Below are 17,025 nucleotides of genomic sequence, written 5' to 3'. Positions count from 1 at the left end.
TGTTGAATGCATATTGAATAGTCAATAGAGGGGCGTGACCACAAAGGTGGCACAGAATAAAATCTTCCACCCTGGAAAGTTTTATCGTCGCAACTCTGAACTCAATCACACATCTCTTAGCAGTCTCTTAGTCTGTGGTGGATAATCCCACATGGACCTAAAGAATTGCAACAGATTATGCCCAGGACACACTCTTGCTTCAGTGGATAATCCCCTCGATACTGTAAATTGGTAAGAACTGTTGCTGTAATCATAAAGACTTTACTGTGCATATCCCAGGACGCTTATTCACAAAATGCTCATAGTGCTCATCCATTCAACACACCTGGTACTGTTTGTCTCTACGCTTCTACACCTGTATACTATCTGGTGTCACATATAAGAGGATGAGTTCTCTTTTGAGTCTGGACCCACTCAAGTTTATTTCCTCATGTTCCGCAGGTTTCTTCCTCATTTCGACTCGCCCCATGGTGCGAATAAGCGTGCAGTTACTGAAGATAAATGAATGAATGAATGAATGAGTTAATTAACTGATTAATAATCTGGTAGCGCCAACAAATGCCTAAAAACCTGTGCACACAACTTCTCCTCCACTACTGTTTTATGTTTTGTTTAGAATATGACAGTATGACTACATTACCCACAATGCCGCACGTGTTACAAGCGGAAGCAACAGGAAGTGGGTTCCACATGTGCCTGACGCGTTCAGCAGTTTTACAGCGTGTGGAATTTTATTTCGATGTACCAAACAGCAACAGCCAGAATAAGCTCAGGTTTTTATGAAGATTTTCTAGGTATGTAGCTTTCACAAATCGCCACTTTTACGACGTTATTGAGTGTGAAATGTTGCTGTTTTAGGCTAGTAGTAGCTAGCCGGCTAGCAAAGCAGCTAGGCTTTCTAGCAAACTCGATTACTGTCCTGTGCACGACAGATTAAACTGCAGTGATCTAATAACCGTCGCATGCTATTTAATATCAAGTAAACCCACCATACAGGCGCACAATTAAAGACTGTTGCCATGGGCACTTTCTCACAATGTCTGACCCTCTATCTGTCACAAAGGGACCACAGTATTTGGATGAAGGTACATCCTGAGTACAGCAGTGACACGTTAGTGTGTGGTGATGGTAGAAGTGTATCAGGTGCAGCAACATTACTGGCAGTTTTAAACACTTGTTTACATGTACCTCATTTGGCTGACGGTTTTATCCAAAGATGAGGGTTAGGGGCTTTGCCCATCAGTAGAAGCTTGGGTTTGAACTCATGACCTACCATAAGGCATAAGGCAGAACCCAATGCCTTAACCACTGAGCATTTACTGGCTGTGTTTTAAACACTATTCCCTTTTTATTTCACAAAGTACTGAAACTACAGTGGTACCTTGGTAGTGCTGGGATTTGAATTCAGTTCTGTTGAATTTGGTTTATCCAGTCACATGTATTTATGTTAATTATTTAGCTGAAGGCATCAGACCAGAGACTAGCTACATGGCTAGAGACATTAGGTCGGAAAAATGAGTTTTCACAGATTTATTTACGCTCTTTTTATTGTCCACACATCAAATTCAAAACACGTCTCATCTGTTCAGAGTCTCTGGCACTTGTCACAAGTGGTAACCGAAACTGCCACTACAAAACATAAAAACTTCAAATTGTATAATATACAGGGTGTTACGCTGTACACATTTTCTTCAGCCAGTGTATCATGGTTTTGTGAATTTTGCTTAAAATATTTGGATCGACACATTTGCTCAGTTTATACCCAATTTTTACTGACTTTGCAGACAGTATAGACAAACTAATCACTATGGTTAAGCATTAAAAAGTAACTGTATTTGCCATTCAGTTATGTTAGTTGCTTATCTGGATTTTTTGTAAGAAAGGAATTTTACATATCTGAACTTTCATAAATTTTAGTTGAAGCTATTTGAGGCTATTTGCTCCGACCGCTTAATCAGTGTCTGCCTGAATATCTATGGTTTGTGGACTGTTTCTCATCCCAGCAGTGACATTAAGATGTCCACCCGATGTACTTCTACGAGTGCTGCACCTACTATCATGTACCTATAAAGTAATGGGCTGAAAATGGTCTGCGATGCAAGTAACATTTGGTCAGGTGGTCCTATGGTGGGCTCTTTTCATTGACGGATGGAGTAGAGGCTGTAGGCTGTAACAAGGTTGTATACTAGCAAAATGCACCTTTATGGTAGGTTTATGTGATTAAATGCCCACTGATTGTAGCTAGATATGATAAAGTGGCCACTGAGAATGTGCATTAGGGGCATCATTGGAGCTGGGTTATTCAGTTTGGTTCATATATTTGCTGGAAGATACTAGATTTTTGTCTAATCCATACTATTCTTACAGATAAGGAGGATTTCAGAGATCATCAGTGATGTCCAAGGCAACCAAGCGCAAGCATGTTGTTAAGGAAGTTCTGGGGGACTACATCACACCTAATGAGAAACAGCAGATTATGAGGGTGAGTTCTGTGCAATTCATTTATACCTGCATGGTGTTAACAATAGAAATCATACTTTGGCTCTGTTCTAGACCCACTGCAGTTTTCCTTATTTATATAAATATATTTAAATATATATATATTTAAATATATATATATATATATATATATATATATATGCTGCCACTTAGTGCAATTAAAGTCTGTGTAAACATGGTTTTCCATTATTATACGGATGACACATATAAATATGTATCTACCAAGCCGGATGAGTTTAATATGGCAGTTTAATTTTATGTTTGAAGAGTGTGTTAAGAACATTAAACAGTAGATTGTGAGAAGCTTTACATTCCTAGCTTTGTGTAACTATTAACTTGGGCCAGGTGTTTGCAGGAGTGTTTTTTAATACCACTCCCACTCGCTCCCGAAAGAAATGTGACCAATCCCTCCCAATCCTGTAGTTATTATTTTTAATTATTTAAGTGCATTATTTATAATGAAATTAGTTGGTTCTGTTTCCCAAAATATGAAATTTAGAAACAAATTAGAAAATTTAAACTTGAAGGATGGAACACCTTGCCTGCTATATAAACATTGTAGAGGTGGAGAGAGTTGCCAGATTCAGATTTCTGGATCAGAGTCTGTGACAGGACTTCTGCTGGTTGCTAAACACAGCCCACATTGTGAAGAAGGCTCAAAAAGGAAGCTGAAAACAGTCAGCCTACCAAAGCAACTCCTGGTCAATTTCTACCAGTTCACTATATGTCTATCTTGCTAGCTACACTACTGCTGACCAGAGAGAACTGGAACAGGTAGTCAAGAGCCCAGCCTATCATCAGAGTGAAACTCCTGAACCCAAAGAAATTGACACCAGCTGCTGCTTTAGGAAAGCTTTCAGTATCATCAGACTCATCCCACCCTGAAAACTGCCTGTTCGCCCCATTGCCATTGGCAAAATGTTACAGGTCCATCCACACACGCACAAAAATACTAAGAAAGAGCTTCTTCCCCACAGCAGTTGCTGGCTTATCTGGTCCACCTGGTCCCCTGTCACACCAAACCCACTCCCCACCACCCGAAACAATACACAACCTGCTGCTGAAAAACGGCAAGCCTGCTAAACATCCATTGCAATAGGACTTGGCTGACCTGATATCCTGGTCCCGTTCTCTTTGTATACTTTATGTGACATTTGCACACTTGACATTGATGTAGCATCTTGCACTAATCCATCATCTTGCACAAACTGCACCCTCTGATATGCTGTTATTTTGTACTGACACATCCTCGTACATACATGCAGTATGCACAAAATACTGTATACTGTAAATACTGTAAATACAGTACTACAGACATCCTCACACTCTGCTTTGCTCTACCTCATATCCACATTTTTCACAAAATCTTACACTTGTATACCTTTTGCACTGTATACTGTATTACTAAATATTATTGCCTGTGCAATGACAATAAAATAATCGTATCTTAAGATGAATAAACATGTCATGCAGCACAGCACAAGCAACCTGCATCATACAAGGCACTCCCACATTAATGAATGTGGCCTTTCTTTGTCCTGCAAGCTTTATAACTAACCACCTGCTCTCATCTGCATGAAAGTAAAAACTTTTTTTTGCTGGGTTCCATGAGATGAGTTTGACCATATCAGCCCTCTCTGTCAATGTTACATGGGCTGCCGTTTCAGTTTAGCAATTGAAATGACTACTAGTTATAAAGCTTCATAAAATGGTCTTTCCGCACAGTGGCTGGGGTTGGTTCCCTGGCCGGGAATTGAACCCGGGATCCTCCAGGAGCCCTCTATCGAACCACTAGTCCTCTAGGGACCCCAATCACACTCAGTATGAATCAGTATAATTTGTCGTTTTTGTTGTTGTTGTTCTTTTGGATGATCCCATTAGGGGTCACCACAGCGGATCATTGGTCTGCATGTTTGATTTGGCAGAGGTTTTACGCCGGATGCCCTTCCTGACAAAACCCTCACATTTTATCTGGGCTTGCGACCGGCACTGAGAGTACACTCCCAGTGGCTGGGGTTGGTTCCCTCCCATGGCCTAACCACTAGTCCTGCAGGGACTCCAATCACACTCAGTATGAATCTGTATAATATGTAATGTGTATATATACATTATATAAGGAATAAAACACATTGGGGCATGCTGTTTAGGAAAATAATCAGTGCGAAGTGGAGGGCCCAAGTTGATTATATTCTTCGAACATCATAACAGTTTTATTCGTCTTATACTACAGCAATTTTCCAATGATTATAATTATTTGTTTATTAAAAACAACATGTCATACTTTTAACAGTTTTTGTTACATTTAATGTTGTGGAATGTCAGTGAAATAAGTTAGTTAATGTTACCACTTGCATTATAGCAGCTATAAACAGTTGTTCCTTCGCGTTCTCTTGAAGTTAATGAAATAAAAATGCAGCTTGTTGCCGAGAAGTCCATAGACATCCACATGGCGGAAAACTTAAAGGAACAGCTTTACCTTTGACAGTTACAACTACTAACACTGGAGAATCCTTCCATAATATGTTTAATAAATGTCTCCTTACACAAAGCTTCACCACATCAATGCTTAAACATTTTTATTAGTTTATTATTAGGTTTAGATTATTGAGTTTTCTGTTACTACAGACATGACAACATATTAGAATGAGCACATTAATATAAATCTGTTATTTAAATTACATTCACCACTATTGTCAGAGCTGCTGTTTTGGGAAATTAATCAACACCTTTTGTCAAGTTAGAAAATTCAGCAGCACTGTGGTATATTTATATATAATGCTGCACTTATATTGTTGTCAGCTCCATTAAAGCTGGATGCTTGAATTTTATACTACGTCACTTGTCTGCTAAATGAATAAATGTAAATGCAGAATGGCGTATAATATCAGGAGTGCTATAAAGCTGTGTGTTATCCTGAACTAGTGAATGCTTCTGTATCTTCCAGATTATGGGAAGCAATGGCAATAACCTCCATGAGGCTGTGACTGAGAGTGGCGAGAGATTTCTGCTTAGCATGCCCACAAAGTTCCGCAAGAACATCTGGATCAAAAGAGGTGTGCTTAAACCTGGCTTTTTATGGTTTCTATTATACTTGTTTTCTTGATTTGGAATACTGTCAGACTTTTTCACCACTGTTTTGTTTTTTTTTTTTTTTTGGCAGGTGATTTTGTGATCGTAGATCCTATTGAGGAAGGTGACAAGGTGAAAGGAGAGATCAACTTCATTCTGTACAGGGACCATATTAACTATTTGAGGAAACTTGGCATCTGGTGAGATAATATTTCTATATACAAATATATACATTTATTCTTTTAAGGGATTATAGAATTAACATTATTCTTCTTGGAGTTTATATATACAGTATTTGCCCTGAAATGTTTTAGCAATCTACTGAATAGGGAATTTTCATACAGGCCTAAAGGATTCGAGGTGGATAGAGTAAGAGAGCAGATGCAGGAAGAAGCAAAGAAAGACGATACTAAAAGCAAAGAGGAAGATCAGGAAGAGGACGAGTGTGACAACAGTGACTCTGAGGATGAACAGGACCTTTTTGTAAACACAAACCGAGCCACTGTGCAGTACAGCGAGAGTGAGGAAGACTCGGATGAAGATGAAGACTCGGATGAAGAGGAGGACAATGAAGAAGAGGAGGACAAAGATGACTAAGGAGCAGACAATTTTTAGTGAATTCTGCACATCTCATCCTGTGATGACCTTTATAAAAGTTACAAGAATTTAGTTCTTTCACTTATTTTTGAACAGTCATTAGTATCTATACACCTACATTAATTAATTAATGTTGTGTTAAATATCAGAATTCATATGCAGATTTAAAAAAAATGTCAGTGGTGGATCATCAGTTGATTTTGAAATTTAGACCAGGACCAGGGTTAATCCACATGTTAGGAAAAAAAAAAACAACATATAAAGAATTCCTTCTCTATGCAGATAGGATTGTGTATTTCAAGATGATCTGGTGAGTTGACAGAAAGATTTTTTGTATCATAATATGTGTACATATGGCAATAAACTTTTCTTATTTTGTAAACCTGTGTTGCCCTTTCGCATGAAAATCTGATTTAGATTTGCTTCAAGTATTTGTTTCAGGGAAAATTTCCTGGCTTTGAAAGCAAGCTTCCAGAAGAGTCAAATAATCATCACATTTATTTTTTAATGAAACTCTATTAAAAAAAAAAAAAATACATACTTAGCTTATAGTCTAGAGTTTTTATACATACATTGGGACCACAGGAATAATTCTGATTATTAGAACTCTATTATGTCAATTTAAATAAGCTAACCTGTTTTTCTAAGTATACAAAAATGCATTCAGTCAAATATTTATAAATATTCACACAGAGGGGGTGGCTATGACCAAATTAAATACTGTCTTCGTCAGATAAAGTTTCCCCTTTCTAACATGTCGTAAACACTAGCAGTCCTTAGGCTCTGTCTCTACATAGCATTGCCTTTTGGTGTCACTGACTAAGCCATCAATTACAGATGAAAGAGTAATCTTTATACTTTATGAATACTTAGAAATGTTTGAGTGTACGTTACACCAGTGTATACATAAAATTTTAAGAAACTATGTTAAGGTTCAGAGTTACAGATTTGAAGGTTCTTGTTATTCAGGTTCACAATACAGAATCAGGGGGGCACGGTGGTTTAATGGTTAGCCACGCACCTCCAGGGTATGGGGTTAGAGTCCTGTCTCCGCCCTGTGTCCGTGGAGTTTGCATGTTCTCCCCGTGCTTCAGGGGTTTCCTCAGGTACTCCGGTTTCCTCCCCTAGTCCAAAGACGTTTTGTAGGCTGATTGGCATCTTGTCTGTAGCGTGTGAATGGGCGTGTGCGATTATGCCCTGCGTTGGGTTGGCACCCCGTCCAGGTTGTGGATGGATGGAATGCAGAATCATTAATACTTAGTTCTGGTAGTGAGCTGTGTTTGCAGTCTATTTCACAGCACTTACGAATGTCGTTAGGAGAGAAATGTCTTCGCAGGCTTTTGACAGTAGTCAGTGGTCACTTCCCAGGTCAGTCAAGTCACTCCTGTTTTGTTTGACACAAGCAGGTTCATTCTAAAAGTATCTCTTCCTGTTTTTCTTCAATTCTAAGGGTTGTGTTTCTACATTCTTCATTTGGTCTTAAGGTCTCTGTCCATAGTTTTAACATTTCTTCGGGACTGCGTTTGTGGACCAGCAGGATGGTGTGGTGAGCACAGGGCTCCTTCGCTTCTTCAGCATTAAAGTCAAAAGTGAGAAAGGCTGGGTGGTTGATGGGGATGACTCCCAGCCTTTGAAGGCACATCCCCAGATAAACGTCATCAATAGGGAACAGATGAACTCTCCTGGACACCTGGAGAAGCCTGGGCACCAGAGCACCAGAGTAGACTACCCCTCCTCCACCTGGATATGTTGGGTACATGCCCTTATAGAAACTTTCAGGGATGTAATACTTATTGGTTTCCAAGCGCAGAGGGAATGCAGAGGTGATAATGTCCCCAACAACAAAATCCTCCATTTTCTTGGCGTGCCCATGTCTTTTTAAGTGAAGCTTTTCCTGGTTCTCCAAGTAGTCCAGGAGAGCAGGTGTCCTCACAAAGACATCATCATCACCCTTTAACACAAAGCGGGCATTCTGGCAGCGCTTGGAATACCAGTCCCAGAACAGTACGTCCTTCAGTGTCAGGTTAAAGAAAGTGTCCATGAAGTCCCACAGTATAATGTCATCATACATTTCACTCTCTTTTTTAATACTTTCGCTCAGTTCTTCATCAATCTTGCCCAAGAGAAAAACCCTGCGCACTAGTCCTCCTTTCCCCACCTGCCCCTTCAGCAGGCCTGAATACCCCCATGTCATCCTGATGGCTTGGCGGTTCCTGAAGTTAGGCACCAGTGACTTAATGGCCAGCAGCAACATTGGAGCCTCTTCTGTTTTGGCACACAATCCTGGCTGGTCAATGAGTAGTGGGTAGACTCTACAGTGCATAGAAATGATAAACTTCTGTATCTGAAGTGGCTGAGTGAAATAATCTGACATTCTCCGCATCCCTTCATAGCTTGGAAAGCATCCAGTTTGGTTCAGTGATGTGATGTTATGTTTATGGGAGATGTTTCCTGAGGCCTGAAGGATGGGGTTATGCTGGCGGTCCATGACATGCTGGATCAGGTTCCAAAATGCCGCATTGTTCAGGCCCTGTCTCCAAAAGGGCTGAATTGGGTAGGAGGCCAGCATGTTGGCTTTAGTGGTCCCTGTGGCTACAAAGAGTCCATTTGGCAGTTTAGAGCTGATAATTTGTCCATCAGATGGGTAGGTGTGTGCCATGGCTAAACATAAAGCCAATGTTATGTAGATGAAAAGGCATCCAAGTAGTATACATGGTGTACATATGCAGAGCAGGATCCGGCAGCGATATCTCCACAGACAACTGGCCATTGCCTTGAGCAACATGAAAGAAAGAAGTAATTACAAACTTTTCCTTTTCAATGTAAAGGATAAGTCATTGTTTCCCAGCCCAGTCCTGGAGGAACCCAGATGCTTCACAGTTTCGCCCACTCCCAGCCCCAACACAGTGATACTAGTTATTGTGTTTTTGATTGGGAGCTGGGAGACAACAAAATGTGGTTCACCTGGGGTACCCATATTTAGAAACACTGGGTTAAAGGTAGTCATAGAGATATTTATGGGCAAATTAAACATTAGATTATGTTTATGTGAATCAGAAAACAGATTTACCTCTAGCACACTGTAATATTATGAGGAGACAACACAGACATAGCTATCTACAGGAAGATAATGCCGTGGTTCTCAAAATGGGGACTGGGGACCCCCAGGGACATGTGAAGCATAGCCAAGGAGTCTGTGACTCCTGTTCATTTTGTTACAATAGTGGAAATACAATCCACCATTATCGAGGTTATTATACACTCAACAGTTACCATAATAGGTAGACCTGCTCATTCATGCAATTATCCAATCAAACAATTATGTGGCAGTAGTGCAATGCATAAGATCATGGACATATAGGTCAAGTGACTCAGTTAATGCTCACACCAAACATCAGAATGGGGAAAATTTGTGATCTCAGTGACTGGAATGGCTGATGGTGCCAAACGGGCGGGTTTGAGTATTCCAGAAACTGCTGATCTCCTGGGATTTTCATGCACAACAGTCTCTAATGGAAAAAGACCAGGCAATGTTTTTCCAATCTTCAGCTGCCCTGTTTCGGTGATCCTGTGCCCACTGTAGACTCAGATTCTTGGCTGACAGGAGTGGAACCCGATGTGGTCTTCTGCTGTTGTAGCCCATCTGCTTCAAGGTTTGATGTGTTGTGCATTCTGAGACACTTTTCGGCTCATTGTGGTTGTAAAGAGTGGTTATTTGAGTTACCGTAGCCTTCCTACCCACTGTCATCAATAAGGCATTTATGCCTGCAGAACTGTCGCTTACTGGATTTTTTTTTTTTCCCTCCAATAATTCTATGTAAACTCTAGAGACTGTTGTGTGGGGCAGTCACAGGTGACAGATCAGCACATGTTATCCCAGTTCTGATGTTTGAATATAAACATTAACTGAATCTCTTGTCCTGGATCAGCATGATTTCATGCTGATTGGATAATTGCATGAATGAGCAGGTGTACATGTGTGTATATATTATTGAGTTGCTATAGTTATTAGCCTATCTGACTGATTACTTGAATCAAATAGGTTTAATCCAAACCTCAATAACTCAAAAACAAGTAGGTCTATAACTATCTCAGATTGAACCTACTGTGTCTGGTCAGTAGAAAGTGCAAGAATAAAATAACTCTGTTGGCCCAATAAATAACCAGAATATTGCTCTATACATCTGAAAAATGAGCCCGATATTTGAAAGGTTGGATGTTTGTAAAATAATGTTTTTTGCTGAGGGGGTCCTTGAAATTTACATTTGAAATAATTGTAGTGAAATTTACTCAAGAAAAGTGTGGTAACAATTTCCATACAACAATTCTTTGTAAATTTAACTAAGCATATTTTAATTAAGGTTTACATGGGACCAAGAATTATTCTCCTAAAAAATTACGTAAATTAAACACAATTTTCTTGTTTTACAAGTACATTTTACTCAAATTTGAGTTAAATTAACTAAATAACCACTTTATACCACTACGTGCACGTCACCTAAACACTATCAATACGACTTCACGGTTTCTAACACCTTTAATGAGTCCAACTAGAAACTACACGCCAACGAGTAAATACATTCACAGCAACTTCCACAAAACCTTAACTAGCAAAACCCTAGCTAATCAATTAAGCAGGTGGTGTACGCGCGCACACCATAAATCTGCCTGAGAAACACGAAGAGGGTGGGGGAAAAAAAAAACAAACAAACTTTACCGAAACTCTTTCTCTTTCAAAACATTTCATAATACAACAGCCTTAGGCCTTAAAGCTGACACAAAACATTGAAATATTGAAAACAATCCATAACGCTCAAAATTAAATCAGTTTAAAGTTCATACTTGAATATATATGCATACGTGAAATCTTATGCAAATCGAGTTGAAAAACCACGCCCCCACTTTAGTATGCCACTGGTTCAACATCACTTCAGAAAACATTACTTCTTGTTTTCTAGTTTTGTGAGTATTTGCCTACAAAACCCAGTAAATTATGTAAAATACACACTTTGGCTTTTAGCCTCATATTTACATGAATTAATCTAGTATGTAGCTTTTACGTAACATTTACGTAATATGCTTTTTTCACGCAACAAGTTTTTTTTTCTTGGGTAAAAACCAGATTTGTTTTTGTCATGTTTACTGAATCAGTGTATGTTACACTTAAAGAGATCCCCGTCTCCAAAACGTTTGAGAACCACTGCAGTAATGGACCCGGTAATATGAACACAGAAACGTGAGAGGCAGTAAAAAGGTAAAAATAAAACCTTGTTAACTTTTTCTTAGTTTATTTTTTCCAATATTTTTTTGTCATTCCTTTCATTTTTCTAAGTAAAATAGCTAATACAGTACCTGAACGCTGAACAGTAGGTAAGCAGGTACATACCGCGTTTTGAAGCGCCTCACCTGAAACAGTCCGAGGTCCTCTCGTCGTCTAGTATACAAACTCCTTGCCAGTGTCGTCATTAAATTAAATTAAAAAAAAGAGGTTACTGTCTTTCGAAGAGGATATAAATAAAAATAATGAACATAAATAAATAGTGAAGTAATTTTATACGCTCTTTGAGATAATACAAACAATCAGCTCGCGTTGTCCGGAGCGCGTGACGCTACCGCTTGCACATCCTTCTGTGAGAAATGCGCGTGGCACTAATTCCTGATCAGTAAAAACCGGAAAAGCACGAAACTGCAGTTGCAGGACTGCCAGACATTAGGCCACGATTCACTGAAGACCAGTAAAATATAAAAACGTGGTGTTATGTGTGTTTTTTAGAGAGTATAGACACTGACAATTTTTTTAAGGTCTAGCTAGATTGGATAATTGAACATGCAGGCTATAAGAGTTTCCAATCACAGAATCTCCATCCAGTTATAAACTACCAGTGATTACACAAGCTTTGAGTAACTTTAGCAACGTCCTTACTATTCAAATGATTATTTTTTTCCTATCATGAACTGGTCAATTGTTCTTTAATTGTTCAGACGCTGCCCTCAATTCAGTAGAAAAAAACTCACTGGCCTCATTAAAGTAGTTTTAGACCTACATATTAACATAGTGGGGGTCACAATGGCCTCGCACCTTCAGAGTTGGGGGTTCGAATCCCACCTCCACCCTGTGTGTGAGGAGCTTGCATGTTCTCCCCATGCTTCGGGGGTTTCCTCTGGTTTTCTCCCCCAGTCCAAAGACATCTGTTGTAGGCGGACTGGCATTTCCAAATTGTCCGTAGTGTGTGAATGGGTGTGTGTGTGTATGTGTGTGTGATTGTGCCCTGCGATGGGCTGGCACCCCGTCCAGGGTGTCCCTTGCCTTGTGCCCCGAGTCTCCTGGGATAGGCTCCAGGCTCCCTGTGAGCTTGTGTAGGATAAGCGGTACAGAGAATGGGTGGATGGATATTAACTTTAGTATTGATTATTAATGAGACTACAAATCTTGACATGATGTGAGGACTTTTCGTGCATAAAGTTGATTATACCCTACATACATATAATTTTTTCCCTCTGTGAATAAGTACCTTTATTTTTTTGGTACAAGTAATATTTTCATTATTTATGCACTTTTGGTAGGGGGACATGGTGGCTTAGTGGTTCGTGTATTTGCCTCACACATCATCGGGTGGGGGTTCAATGCCTGCCCCCACCCTGCGTTTGGGCGTGCGTGTGTGTGGAGTATGCATGTTCGCTCCACGCTTCGTGGGTTTTCTCCAGGTACTCCAGTTTCCTCCCTCAGTCTAAAGACATGTAGGCTGTAGGCTGATTGGCATCTCTAAACTGTCTGTAATGTGTGTTTGATTGTGCCCTGCAATGGGTTGGCACCCCATCCAGGGTGTCCCTGGTCTTGTGCCCCATGTCCTGTGGGATAGGCTCCAGGCTCCCCACAACCCTCTATAGGATAAGCAGTGCAGAGGATAGATGGATGTGCTTTTGGCAGATAATAAGCTTGCATGCAGTCTTGTCAAATCTGAAAATATTTAGCTGAAATTGTTTTAGTATCGGTACAATTGTGTTGAATTATATTGTTATTGGTTATCTTTTTTATATCTTAGTGCTAAGTAAGAATTCCTATGACCAACTGTTTAAAAAATCTTATCTTAATCTATGCAATAAATAAAAGTCAACTACATGTATCAGTTTATTTCTCTAAAGCAATGTGTCTTTTGGCAGCAATTCAGTATAGTGAAGTACCTACTTCTTGTAATGCTTGCAAAAGAAATTAAGAGACTTCACTGGAAAATAAATAATGTCTTTTCAGGTGAGTTAAAGTTTTGTTTCAGTTTGGAACCTTCAAGGTAAAATCTATATGATCAATAAAAGTCCAATTTTTAACTATCTGATTTTTATATCTTTCACATCATTGTAGAAACAATACTATTTAGATGTGTATAGGTGAGAGATTTTTTTATTAAAAAAAAAAAAATCAATAGATCCCTTGTACAGGTCATGCTGCATTCATTTCCTTCCTGTTGTGCTCTGTCATTAAAACATAAGAGCTGTTCCAATAATGAAAATAAACTTTGGGTCATAAAATACCAGGTGTCACGTGTCAACAACCATATGCCAGTTTGTTTCTCTAAAGCAATGTGTCTTTTGGCAGCAATTCAGAATAGCAGAGTACCTACCTTTCTTGTAATGCTTGCGCAAAGAATTCTGAGAGATTTCCCTGAAAATGAGTAATGTCTTGTAGGAAAAATAATTAGCAACGCTGAATCAATCTAAATGAATGGACACTTCAATTCATGAAAAGCGAATACACATTACATAAATATGACAAATTAGTTTTTTTTTTTAAAATGGTAGGAATAAAGATTTATTTTTTTTCCATATGAACAAGTGGTTTGATTTTTGTACAATTACTATTTTCTGAGAAAACTTGCAAAAATTTCTAGCATATTCCAAGTCAAGAATGGGCATGAAAAAAAGGGGATTTATTGCTGGATGTCAAAATGAAAAGTACACTTTCACCGCGTGAAGACAACTCAGTTGCTGCGTTTACCATGCACCCATCTACCAGAACCACTAGGACATGCAGAAAAAGGGAAGCCTCGACAGGCAGACAGAGGAAGAACAGAACAAGAGAAGAGAGAGAGAAAGGAAGGAAGGAAGAAAATCCGTGAGTCAGGAGAAGCTTTGGATGAATGTGTGGGAGTGTATTTGGATGTGACGACACAGTGTATGTTACATGGATACAGGTGTGTAAGTGGGTGTGTTTGTGTGTGCATAGGGAATTTTGGGTGTGTAAGTTTGCTGGATGGAGTGTTTTTGAGGTTTTGGGTGAGTGAGAAACTAAAAAAAGAGGTCATTTCACAATCCGTTCGCTTAAAGTAGCACGCCCAAACCTGCATTGCTAACAGCAAGTCCCCAGCTTGCATACAAACACAACCAATGAGAGAGGGGGCAGCAGAAAAAGCACTTTAAAATGTCAGGTCATCACAGACTTTCTACAGGTTTCACAAATGAGCAAAAATAGCCAGTGATATCATTCTCAGAGTTTCGGATCAGGTCTGAGAGTGAGAAGTGCTTATGGAACATGTGGTTTTTGGATGGGAAGTCCTGAGACACATAGCGGCTTTAAGCTGCTGGCATAGGAACAGGGGCGTGTGAGCTAATGGGATATGTTGATCCATGTAGGCTAGAATCAGGCTGGATTGGTTCATCTGCAGGCGGCACCACTGCCAAACACTACACATGGAAGGAAGGGTACAGTGCAATGAGCTCATCTCGCCACCGGGTAGTGGCAAAGTCACCAGTGTGTCTTTCTCGGTTCTTTTAAAGCCAACATAATGGAAACAGAGTGTCAGAGCTCCCCTATGACAAAACCCATCAGAGAGATCACACTTAGACACAAACACACAAACACACACCCAAACCTTTAGACTAGTGCCTGTTACACTCCAGCACACAACACGCAGGTGCACACAGACAAAACCGAACAGATACAGGCTGACTCAGCCTAGCATTCACATGCACACACAGAGAGCACAACACTCAAACACACACACACAAATACATACACAGTCCCCCTCTCTTACATACAGTAGAGTAAACACATTCATTGGACGTACACACACACTGCCATTTTGAAAACCCTGAACACCGGGGCAGGTACCATGACCTGGTACAATGCCCTATGAACACCTGCAGACCTGCAAATAACATATGATAACCAGTGGGGGGAAAAAAGAAAGCATTACAATGTCTACACAAACACACCATTTCCTGTCTCAAACAGCAAACAGCATGTCCATGGTGATTGTATATATGCCTTGGGAAAAATGACCAGTATGTGAACCCCTACTCATGTAAACAAACATCTTACATAAAAGTGATTCCCATATTGCATGATGTCAGAATTAGATCACAGTTCAAATGGGGAGATCCTGAACAAACAAACCAAAAAGAAAACAAGAAAAAAAAACATGTCTATATAAAACCCAGGAGTCCATTTTAAGAAAGGCTACAAAAAACTCAACGGAACCTCCCTCATCGGCATACAGCAAAAGGCACCACAATATTATTCTATTTCTAAGTTGTGAAAAAATTGGCACGTGATTCTTCTTCGTAATGCTGTAAACCAAAGAACAGAAATTACATATAAATAGTTTCCCCCCTATAAAAAAGTCTTTGCTGCTAGCTAGTAGACAATTTTTGCTGAAATGAAAATAAATATTTCCTTTGTTTAGAATATCTGTCTGTTATATAAAATAAAAAATATTTCTTATAGGTGCAGGTCTATAGCATATATCATTTTTTTTCTCTCTCTCTCTCCTAGATATGTTGTTTCACTGTCCTCGTCACTGCTCTTTGTTTAAAGGGGTGCATTGTCCGGTTTGGACCGTGACTGTGACAGTTTGTTTGTGTGTGTGTTTGAGCGTGACGTGCTGCGCGCTGTACTGCTGTACGTCCGCATGTCGTTGGGCCGGTAGATAGTGGCCGGCTCGTTGTTCATGCTCATGTTCTGCATGCTGAGGAAAGGTGTGCTCTCGCCATGCCCCAGCTCCCCCAGCTCCTCCTCCTCCTCCTCCCACTCGCTGTCCGACAGGCAACTCTGCGAGCTGTAGTCCCTTGGCCCCTTGGCACGCTGGGAAACGTGTCCATTGAGGCGTGACCTCCTGTGCCAGCGGCGCCCGCTGCCACTCTTTTTGGGCCGCTCACGGGATGACATGTACTCCTGTGTTGTCTCGTAGTCCTCATCATCCGCGAAGCGGTATGGGCTGGACGGGAGAGAGCCAGTCCCCTCACTGTGGTACGGGTTACGTGCACGACGTGGCCGGCGTAGGAGTGGCTGATCATCGCCGGGCGAGTAAGAACCTACAGCCGGTGGTAGAGACAGTGCATGGCTGGCATTGGGTGTCGTGATCTGGAAGGTAGGCACCTGCTGGGGCAGTGAGGAGGAGTGGAAGTCCACTGGAGACAGACGGGCCGGCGTGGTGAGCGCTGACACATACCTGGGAAGGAAGAGGAGAGAAAAGGAGAAGAGGGGATAGGAGATGAGAGGAGAAGAGAGGAGAAGAGAGGAGAGGAGAGGAGAGGGAAGCAAACAGAAGGGAAGTAAAGCAAAGGGAAAAGAAGGGAGAGGAAAGGAAAGGAGGGGAATGGAAAGGACAGGAAAAGAAATGGAAGGGAAGTGAAGAGAAGATAAAAGAAGGGAAGAGAATGGAAAGGAAGGAATAGGAAGGGTATATTTCTTTTTAGATGGCCACATCTCTCTATAGATTTACTCATATACAAGTGATGTAGTACTTGAGTTAAACCTTATATATGACTTGAGACTTATGGGAAAAAATTTCAATCAGGAAAAGCAACATTTTTAAGTCTGTAAAGTAGTACCATTAATGTTATCATGACTTCATGACCCCATTCCTA

General features: G+C 40.3%; 3 protein-coding genes across 6 annotated transcripts in view; 1 reads left to right on the top strand and 2 right to left on the bottom strand.

Moving 5' to 3' along the window:
* The first annotated feature begins 637 nt into the window (after window positions 1-637).
* eif1ad (eukaryotic translation initiation factor 1A domain containing) lies at window positions 638-6,547 on the top strand. The gene is made up of 5 exons (XM_026918187.3): window positions 638-794; window positions 2,368-2,482; window positions 5,444-5,552; window positions 5,660-5,768; window positions 5,913-6,547. The coding sequence occupies exons 2-5, from the start codon at window positions 2,396-2,398 to the stop codon at window positions 6,163-6,165; spliced, it is 558 nt and encodes a 185-aa protein (XP_026773988.1). The 5' UTR covers window positions 638-794; window positions 2,368-2,395; the 3' UTR covers window positions 6,166-6,547.
* Window positions 6,541-11,957, bottom strand: si:dkey-160o24.3 (N-acetyllactosaminide beta-1,3-N-acetylglucosaminyltransferase 2). 3 transcript variants are annotated; one of them, XM_034305986.2, is made up of 2 exons: window positions 11,518-11,957; window positions 6,541-8,938 (listed from the first exon to the last, which is right to left on the bottom strand). In XM_034305986.2, exons 1-2 carry the CDS (start codon window positions 11,629-11,631, stop codon window positions 7,574-7,576), a joined length of 1,479 nt encoding a protein of 492 aa, XP_034161877.2. In that variant the 5' UTR covers window positions 11,632-11,957; the 3' UTR covers window positions 6,541-7,573. The 3 variants fall into 3 exon arrangements, with proteins under 3 accessions (XP_034161877.2, XP_026774101.3, XP_026774102.3); XM_026918300.3 differs by having other exon boundaries at window positions 11,572-11,949; XM_026918301.3 differs by having other exon boundaries at window positions 11,552-11,947.
* Window positions 11,958-13,509: 1,552 nt separating this feature from the next.
* The window catches only part of nrg2b (neuregulin 2b), a 59,036-nt gene continuing 55,520 nt past the window's right edge, over window positions 13,510-17,025 (bottom strand). For both annotated transcript variants that reach the window (XM_026918298.3, XM_026918299.3), the window contains one exon: window positions 13,510-16,607. In XM_026918298.3, coding sequence (XP_026774099.1) covers window positions 15,968-16,607 — 640 coding nt within the window. In that variant the 3' untranslated portion in view covers window positions 13,510-15,967. The remainder of the gene's footprint in view (window positions 16,608-17,025) is intronic.

The sequence above is a fragment of the Pangasianodon hypophthalmus genome, chromosome 7 (assembly GCF_027358585.1).
Source record: "Pangasianodon hypophthalmus isolate fPanHyp1 chromosome 7, fPanHyp1.pri, whole genome shotgun sequence".
NCBI lineage: Eukaryota > Metazoa > Chordata > Actinopteri > Siluriformes > Pangasiidae > Pangasianodon > Pangasianodon hypophthalmus.
Note: the sequence above shows the minus strand (reverse complement) of the source record. Positions and strands in the feature narration are given on the sequence as shown.